General features: G+C 43.0%; 1 protein-coding gene across 3 annotated transcripts; it reads right to left on the reverse strand.

Annotated features, from left to right (window-relative positions):
* Nucleotides 1-744: 744 nt before the first annotated feature.
* On the reverse strand, nucleotides 745-9,370 carry LIG4 (DNA ligase 4). 3 transcript variants are annotated; one of them, XM_038386600.2, is made up of 3 exons: nucleotides 9,000-9,074; nucleotides 7,868-7,923; nucleotides 745-4,679 (listed from the first exon to the last, which is right to left on the reverse strand). In XM_038386600.2, exon 3 carries the CDS (start codon nucleotides 4,660-4,662, stop codon nucleotides 1,921-1,923), a length of 2,742 nt encoding a protein of 913 aa, XP_038242528.1. In that variant the 5' UTR covers nucleotides 4,663-4,679; nucleotides 7,868-7,923; nucleotides 9,000-9,074; the 3' UTR covers nucleotides 745-1,920. The 3 variants fall into 3 exon arrangements, with proteins under 3 accessions (XP_038242528.1, XP_043360589.1, XP_043360940.1); XM_043504654.1 differs by lacking the exons at nucleotides 7,868-7,923; nucleotides 9,000-9,074 and adding an exon at nucleotides 9,183-9,370; XM_043505005.1 differs by lacking the exon at nucleotides 7,868-7,923 and having other exon boundaries at nucleotides 9,000-9,252.

Consider the following 9,370-nt stretch of genomic DNA (forward strand, 5'->3'; position numbering starts at 1 on the left):
TTTCTTCTATCACTGTAGTCCCAATTTCCCCATTGTTTGTCTGTATAATCTCTGTCTGGTTCTGTGATTGTTCCTGTCTGCGGTATAATTAATTTTGCTGGGTGTAAACTAATTAAGATTGTGGGATATAATTGGTTACATAATCATGTTACAATATGTTAGGATTGGGTTGTAAAATTTCAGGAAAATGATTGGTTAAGGTATAGCTAAGCAGAACTCAAGTTTTACTATATAGTCTGCAGTCAATCAGGAAGTGGGTGTGTGTGTGTGTGGGGGGGTAAATGGGAACAGGGAATGGGGTGGGGAAATTGGAATCATGTTTGGCTAAGGGCAGGAATGGGAACAGGGACACAGGTGTAAGACTCTGTGGTGTCAGAGCTGGGAAGGGGTCACTAAGGAAGGAAACTGGAATCATGCTTGCTGGAAGTTCACCCCAATAATCATCAAATTGTTTGCACCTTTGGACTTCGGGTATTGTTGCTCTCTGTTCATGCGAGAAGGACCAGGGAAGTAAGTGGGTGAAGGAATAAGCCCCCTAACAGTCCCTAATTATTTATGTAACTGTTCTTGAAAAATCCATATGGTAAAATACTGTTATGTGGCACCTGATCATGCTTCCATCAAAGTTAATGGCTAAAGTCTTATTTACATTAATAGGGCAGGATCAGCCACTAAATGTTCACGCATTCCCCCTCCCCTAATTAGAGAAGTGTTTTCCCATTAAAACAACATTTCAGACTGGAATAAAAAATATAGATCTTTATTTTAATCATTCAATACAAAGTCTTGATTAAAACTAAAGTGTGTTTGGAAATAAAATGCTATATATTACTGAACACCTTAAAGTAACCCATATATCATCACCTATAGAAAGGTAAGCTGAAATCAGGGGAGAAATCCTGAATTCACTGAGGTCAATAGGCAATTTGCCATTGACCTCTATCGGGCCAGGATTTCACCCAAGTTTTTAAATATGTGCATATTTTCAATATACAAGTTACTTTGATATTTTATTCACCCTTCAACTAAATCTTTGGATCTGGGCCTACAATGTCTACTTACACAAGTAGTCTTACTGAAATTGAAGTGTTACTTAACATGAATAAGGGTTGTAAACTGGGTCCTTTAAGTACAAAAATAACTACAGTTGCAATACAATGAGGAAATGGCAAATTTCACAGCTTTGAGAGCATATACAAATATTTTTTAAAAACTATAGCTATGACTATACAGATACGATTGATGTTATGTTTAACACCTAACGGGAGTTCTACAGATCTGTTTTAAAAAATTGAAAAAATATCCTTAAAATACATGAAACTCACTTTCTCTAAATTTACACACAGCATAGATTCTGAAAGTTTTCAAACATATGTTGAATATCTACTTCAGAATGTTAAGATTTATATAGTACTATCATTATTTAATTATTAATGTAGAGCTGTATAAAAACATTTAACTTTGTTAATGCTTTGGTTTAAGAGGCTTTTACTAATTTCTTTATTCAATAGCATACTCTCTTTAAATATTAATTGATTTAAAAGTTCGATCTCACACCTCAGAAAGATCAAATGGTATAAAATAGCCAGTATTTAAATAAAGGCAAGTTTTGTCAGTCGTACAAGGTTATCTTCATAGCTATAAATAAAACAATCTCCTATGGGAGATCTTTGTAAAACACAAAACATTTAATTATTTCTCTTAGCACTGGACATTTCCTCCCACAGTGTAATGTAGTCTGAAGTCTTTCCCTCCTTCCCCAGCACAGGAGATGCTACCTTTCCTTTTCCAAAATATAAAAATTAGAGCTACTCTTTAACCATAGACTAGGTATACACCTGGAAACATGCAGAAGGATCTCACCAAATCTTAAATCCACCAAGTTCATCAGAATGCCTTTACTTCTAGTTAAAACCTGCTTTAAATTAGGTATGGATTTTCATTCTGTAACTTCCCCTCCTTTATTGAATCTGTTACCCACCGCTCAGATAGGATTTTAAATTTTTTCTCAAATGTTCTCCGAAGTGTTTTAATCTCTTTTACATGGGTATGATCGTCTCCCATAATTACATGGGACACACCCTCCTTTAGCTGCGAGACTATTTCTGCTCCATGAAAACGGAGCTCCAAAGCTCTACTTGATAGCATTGTTCCATGGGTCTTGGTAGTGGGGTCATTAACTACAGCATAAAGGTCCAGATAAATGGTATTTTGCCTGAACATACTGAGTGGAGAGCTATTCCACAGATAACGTTCTTCTAAGTCAGCAATCATGTCATGAGGCATCTGCTCATCATTTTTATTATTAATTCTTGAGAATACTTCCTTTAGTTGGGTCACCTCTGTATCTGCTGTGTAGCTGTCACCATAACGATCATACTCGCATGCAAAATGTTCTTTTGTGTCTGGAGACATGTGAATCATGAAGGCAGGCTGCCATGGTACAAATATTTTCATTTCAAAACACTGTAAAAGCCACTCTGCTCTCACAACATCATGCTTGTTGGAAGATATAATATTTTTTACTCTGACATTCTCAATTCCTGCAATAACACAGTAAGTGTCTGGTCCAGGGTTTTGTACTACATTACCACCACTTTCTGCAATTTTACTTTCCAGTTCAGATTTTGAATGGTTTTCTGTTCCAGTCATAACACAAAACTCAATATCTTCAAATATATTAGAAATCTTATTTACATTAGAAAGATCAGGGGCTTTAAAATGATCCATTATTCCAATTATTTTCTTAACCTTTGGTACAGTTTTCCGTTTCTTTTCTTGTGGTTCATCATCACCCATATCAAGGTGCTTAGATGCTAGCTTCCCTGATGCTTTACCTCTGAGCTGTTCTAAGAAATCCAAAGTCATACATTCATGCCACTCTTTGTCCTCTCTTATTTTCTCAATTCGAGGGAATCGCAAAGTGCAATCAGTTTTGTACATATCACTAGTAACAATCTCCGCTGCCTTAATCTGAACTAGGACTGAGTTACAAGGCTCGATGTAGACTTCAGGCTTCTCAGTTCCACACAAAATATTACAAGGAGGATCTCTTTTACGGTAAGGCTTCCAGTGTTTGGCCAATTTCAAACCAAGATCGTATAGCTCCTTCATAGTGTAACCAGAACCAACACGACAAATAGAATGAAAAACAGATGGTTTTTCACCAGGAGGGGAAGTCTCAGCAACAGCACACAAAAAATGAGACATCATGCCACCACGCAAACCTTTTCCCCAGTAACCACCAATAATTAATAGATCTAGTTCATCCATGAGCCCATTGACATACTCTGGTTTGATTTTTAACCAGCCTTCCCCACGTTTGTCTGGTTTGTAAATGGACATAGGATCTTTTATCATGATTCCTTCTTCTCTGTTATCTATTGCTTCATTTAGAGCATCAACTACTTCTTTCCTGGTGCTAGCCTGTGTTTTATGCACTATGTGTATTCTGCCTGTTATTGGTGTAAACAGCTCATTTAGAATCTCATATCTTTTGCTTAGTATCTCGTGACCCAACTTTTGATCATTAACCATTAATACCTCAAACACACAAAAGCATGTCTGCAGATCAGAATCATCCACCATTCTTTTTATGTCAAATTTGTTTCCCTTCTGCATGAAAGTTTCTGTATTGGGATTGTAAGCCATCATTTCACCATCAAGAATGCAGTTTTGTATATTATTTTTAAACACATTATGAATAAATGGAGTTAATGAACCTTCGAGGGGAGAAGCACCAAACTGCTGAGTATAATCAAACCCATTACGGGAGAAATACTTGTATACATCTCCATCTTTGTGCATCTGCATACGTTCACCATCTAGTTTAGTTTCTATGTAGAAACTCTGGTGATTCATTTGTTTCTCAATTTGCTGGACATTAGCAATAGCAGCTAGCATAGGTTTAAAGGCAGAAAACAACATGATGGAAACATCGCTGAGTGATACAGAAGGGTCATGCAGTTGTCTGCAAACTTTCTCCAGGTCAGTTGTGACATTGTGTAACTCAGTAGCATCTGGATGGAAAAGGGAAAATATGGTTTGCTGACTAACACCAAGTTTTAGATCCTTTATAATCATCCGGATCAGCCATTTTTGTTCAAGTGCTGAGCTCTGAGTTATTAACTGAAGAAGATTTTTCTTTACTAGGTCCTTCCTTTTGGCAGCATTATTACTAGCAACTGAATCCAGCAGCTCATTCACCTGTTGTATGGTCAGTCTGCCTTGTTTTGGGCACCTCGGTTTCAATACAAAATAGGCAATCATTGCAAAGTCTCCAGCATCTCCATGTGAGTCAGCAGGTGTTCTATAATTTAAAAGTTTTAGGGCATCTTTTCCTTCTTTGGGTAAATTGAGTAGTTCAATATAGAGCTTAGCAAGCATGGTTTCTTTAATTCCATAAGCCATTCTCTCTCTTTCCAATTGCGGAAGAATAAGTCGCATTGCTGGATAAAAAGAGTCTGTGACATCTTTCTCTTTTTTATGAAGAGCATCATGAAATTTCCTCCATGAATCTAAAAATTCCTTAAAATACTTGGTTTTCTCTGGCCGGGATTTACATTTCTGTATTCGTTCTAAAATTGAACACAGATCTGCAAAAGGAACTACTGATGCCACTGTTTGTTTAGGGGAAGATTGTGAAGTAGGTGTGGAAGACATCAGGACTCACTTTTTCACTATAAAAAAACAAAAACAAAAATATTTCAAGTGAAAGAAAACATACCACCAAATTGCCCTATTTCTCAAAAGAATTAGGTACGTTTTTAAAAATTACTTTTGCATAGAACAATCATTAGATATTGCTAGACTTAGTTTAACTACCATCATTATCATCACCACCCCACAACCCCAACTAAAATCAGGGCCCCCTTGTGCTAGACTCTGTGGGGAAAAAAAAAAAAATATACACACACACACACACACACACACAGTAAATCCCTGAAGAGAATACATTTTACGTTGACAAGACAGCTAAAAGATGGAAAAAGGAAATATTATCCTACTTTTACTGATGGGTATCAGGAGATTACAGGTAAAATGTTTGAAAGTGCCTAAGTGATTTAGGAACATAAATGCCTTTACCAAAAGTTACTAAGGCTTTGTCTATACCTAAAACATACGTCAACACAGCTACATCACTCAGGGCTATCAAAAAATCTGTTCGACATAGTTAGGATGACCTAACTCCCGCTGCAGAAGTGGCTAGGTTGACAGAAGAATTTTTCCATCAACCTACCTACCACCTCTCGAGGGGGAGAATTTCATACAGCAATAGAAAAACCTCTTCTGTCACTAAAGTGACTGTCAACACTACAGCGGCATAACTGCAGCATTTACAGCTGTGCTGCCATTGTACTTGTAGCATAGACATGTCCTGAGGCACTTAGGAACATAAGTCCCATTAACCAAGGACACACAAAAGTCTGTGGCACACCTCCAAATTGATCAAAGATCTCCTACCACCCAGCCTTAGCCCCAAACCATCCTCTCTTCTATCCAGACTCCTGTACTTGAGAGGAAATCTTGCATCATATAATAGGACTGTCTATCACATTTAATCATTTCTTATTTTCAATTAAACTGAGGTATCAGATGGTTCAAGGCACAGTAATGGATTACACAGTCTTACATCTCTGTGACAGATTTAAATATAGTGCAGGTCAGTCGTACATGATTAGATGGTTCTTAGGTAATTACTATTGACCAAGTTGAGGTGTGGCTAAAAGCCACAACCCAACAGAAAATGATGCCCCCTGCCAAGTTTGGCACCCAAGCTCCCTAATTCCATCACCTAAAACCCAACTTTGGAGAAGGAGACAAAGAAATCTGCATGTCCACTCCCTGCTCTGTATTTTTCAAATGCATTTTTCAAAGATGTGCTAGGTTCTGTTATTTTGGGGGACACGAATAGCAGTTAAAGATGTTATTTATTTGGGGAGTGTAATTTGGACTCTGGCACAAAAAACAGTAGGATTCAACTTTTACTCTTTACTTCTTCTAGTGGACAAGTGGTTAGGGAGTTGGAGCACTACAATCACACATTATTACAATTACACACACATACCCACACCCCAGTCTGTTGGGTGTACATGCCTATTGTCTCTGGTCTTACATTGTGGCTACACCTACACCAGTGGCTCTCAAACTCTTTTACTGGTGACTCCTTTCACATAGCAAGCCTCTGAGTGCGACCCCCCCCTTATAAATTAAAAACACTTTTTAATATATTTAACACCATTATAAATGCTGGAGGCAAAGCGGGGTTTAGGCTGGAGGCTGACAGCTCGTGATCCCCATGTAATAACCTCGTGACCCCCTGAGGGGGCCCAACCCGGTTTGAGAACCCCTGATCTACACAGCAATGTAAGCCTAGTGTTAGTGGGACCTGAGTCAGCTGATCTGTGTCAGGGAACCTGGAGCTTGTGCATCTACACTGCGTTTTAACCGTAGATTAAGAATTTTCTGACTCATGCTCAAACTTAGGGCACTGGCATCCACACTGAAATGCGCAGACCCAAGTCATAGTATCCTGAGCCTCCCCTCCCCAGTATCGACACTCTAGCCCTAGGAACACATGCAATGTGGGAAAACTCTATTGCCCATTCTGTTTCCTAACTGTGGTGGTGCTATTGATGGGACTCCTGCCCATAAGGAGCACGAGTACATAAACCACATAATTAGCTCCTTTGGTGGCTGTGTCAGTAGACCAACTGCAGTTTGAGAAGGCTTTATATTGAACTATCATCTAACCTGAGAATTGGGCTCTCTAACTCTAGGCTGAGTCATATGGGCATGAAAATCCCCACGTACACCTGTTCTGAGTATAAATAGGACATCAGTCTCCAGACCGTCAACTATTAAAATGAAACTTTGCAATTCTTAATTTTTGAAACTGGATGTTCAATGAAGATGTGTTTGTTTGTTTATTTATTCATTCATTCCTCTTTGTTTTGAAGTTTTACATAAAATGAAGGTATCAGAGGAAAAAAAGACACCCCTCTCCCCACCAAGCCTGGCTGCTGCCGACTACTGAACAGTTAAGTGCATCCCCAGGGCCTGGGGTGCAGTGTTCTCCAGCACTCCGTGGGGATCCCTTATCCCTGACCCCTGCTGGGAGGGGGAGTGGTAGACCTTATGGCTCAGTGCAGCTCAAGAGAGGGATGACCCCCAACATCCCAGCAGTCAAGACTTGCCTCCCTTCTGCCAATTTTGTTCCCCGCTTCGGGCAAGCTACGTACTTCAGAGAGGAACTGGAGCTGCAGGCACCACTGAGGGCAAGTTTTGGGGCTGGCACCCACTCACAGTCCTGACAGTGCATACATCCTGGGTGCCCCCACACACTCAGACCTAAGGAAGGCTGAGGGAGCACTGGAGCAAGGGCCAGAGAGCAAAGCAGTGACCAACTGCTGCCCTGCAAGGGAGGGAAAGCAGAAGAACTCCCGGCTCAGCCTGGTCCGGGAAGGGATGAGCCCCAGCACCCTGGAGGCTGACTCTGAAACTTTGCTCCCTGCCCTGGGCAAGTTCCACATAGCAAAGAGGAGATGGAGGGAAGAGCAGGAAGGAGCAGAAGTGGCCAGGCAGTAATGGTGCTTCTGGCCCGCTGTGCTGACTACCTGCAGCACAGCCACTCTGCTGCCAGGAACCACAGGATACATCTGGAGGACTCCCGAGATCTAAGTCAAGCCAGGGACACATGTACATAGAAAACCAATAGGGATTGGACCCGACTTAACATGGGCTCAGACTCGCCAACCCTGCAGGGTCCTGGGTCCCAGCTCTAGGTTACCACAATTGCAATGTGGACATTGAGAGTTTTGCTTAAACCCAGGCTCAGACCCAGGCTTAATCTGTTGTGTGGACGTACCTTGAGAATCTTTGGACAAGAACCACCTTCTGTGTTGGATGTCCAGCACTTGACACCTTGGGGCCCAATCCACCGCAACACAAATCAATAATAATTAGCCAAGCTTGCAAGGTCTTACATTCAGGTTGATGTATACAATGCTGTTATAGCTGTTTTGGTACCAGAATATTAGAGAGACAAGGTGTGGCAGATAACATAATTTACTGGATTAGCTTATCTTGATGAGAGACAAGCTTTTGAGCTTACACAGACTTGAAGAAGAGATCTGAGTAAACGTCTCTCTCTCACCAACAGAAGTTGGTCCCATAAAGATATTACACACAGACAGGCAGAAATGCCATCAAGCTGAGTGGGTGAGGTAACGCTGCATCCAATCAATTTCAAAACTTCGGAGAACGTTCTAGTCCTCAGTGACCAGAATCCTCCGGATCTGGGGGGAAATGAGGGACACACAGCACCCGCTGCCCTCTAGTTTTTAAGCACAGCCAGGGCTTAAATCACCTTCAAAAGCGGTCTGCCCACCGAACCACCAGATGATGGCATCATTAACACTGCCCAGCAGAACAATCGCCCATCCCAGCTCTGCTCATAAGGGAGCTGTAGCTCAGGAAAGCTTATGCTCAAATCAATGTGTTAGGCTCCAAGGTGCCGCAAGTCCTCCTGTTCTTTTTGCGGATACAGACTAACACGGCTGCTCCTCTGAAACCGACAGACTCTGACACCCCGAGGTGATGCAAAGAATACAAGGATAACACCCCTGGCGGGAGGGGAGAGGAGGCTGCACACAGAGCCCCTGCCCGGGGGGAGGGGCGGGATGGCGGACCTAGCATGGGGGGGTGTCAAGGGGACCCCTCCCCCCACCCAGCTGTGGGGTCCTCGGTAGGGGAGGAACCACAGGGCCCCTACCAAAGGGGTGACTCAGACGGGGGCGGGCGACGGGGAATCCCGACCCTCGCGGGGGGGGGAAGGGGGGGGGCTTCAACCGACACAACCACGGGACGTGCCACCCAGGGGCCAGTATAGGTAACGCGGCTGCGTCACAACGACCCCAGCGGGGAGCGGAGCAAGAAGCGCCGGGGACAGAGAAGCGCAGATCCCGACCCGCCGCCAGCCCCGCTTCAGCCCCACTCACCCACCACCAGGGCCGGCAACGAGCCCAGCTGCTACGTCACCACACGTCATTAGAGCGCCACGCACCACCCCGGAAACTCGTTCATCGGAGCCGCCCATTCAGAAGATGGGGGGGGGGAGGGAGGGAAGGAGTTTCCCGACGACGCCAGGTCGAGGCCCCCTCCCCGCGCGCAGTGGTTCAGACCTGGCCGGGACTAGCTTTTACACCCTCCTCTGCCCCCCGAGGGTTGGTTCATCCCAGGAAGAAAGGGACGATGGCCCCGTTCGTTCGTTTCTCCCTCCGTTCCCCCCCCCCCCCGTCCTACGCCATAGTTCGTTCTCCTATGATCAAGTCGGGGGAGGAGCCACAGTGGTGCCTGTAACCCCGGAAGC

Source organism: Dermochelys coriacea, chromosome 1 (assembly GCF_009764565.3).
Source record: "Dermochelys coriacea isolate rDerCor1 chromosome 1, rDerCor1.pri.v4, whole genome shotgun sequence".
NCBI lineage: Eukaryota > Metazoa > Chordata > Testudines > Dermochelyidae > Dermochelys > Dermochelys coriacea.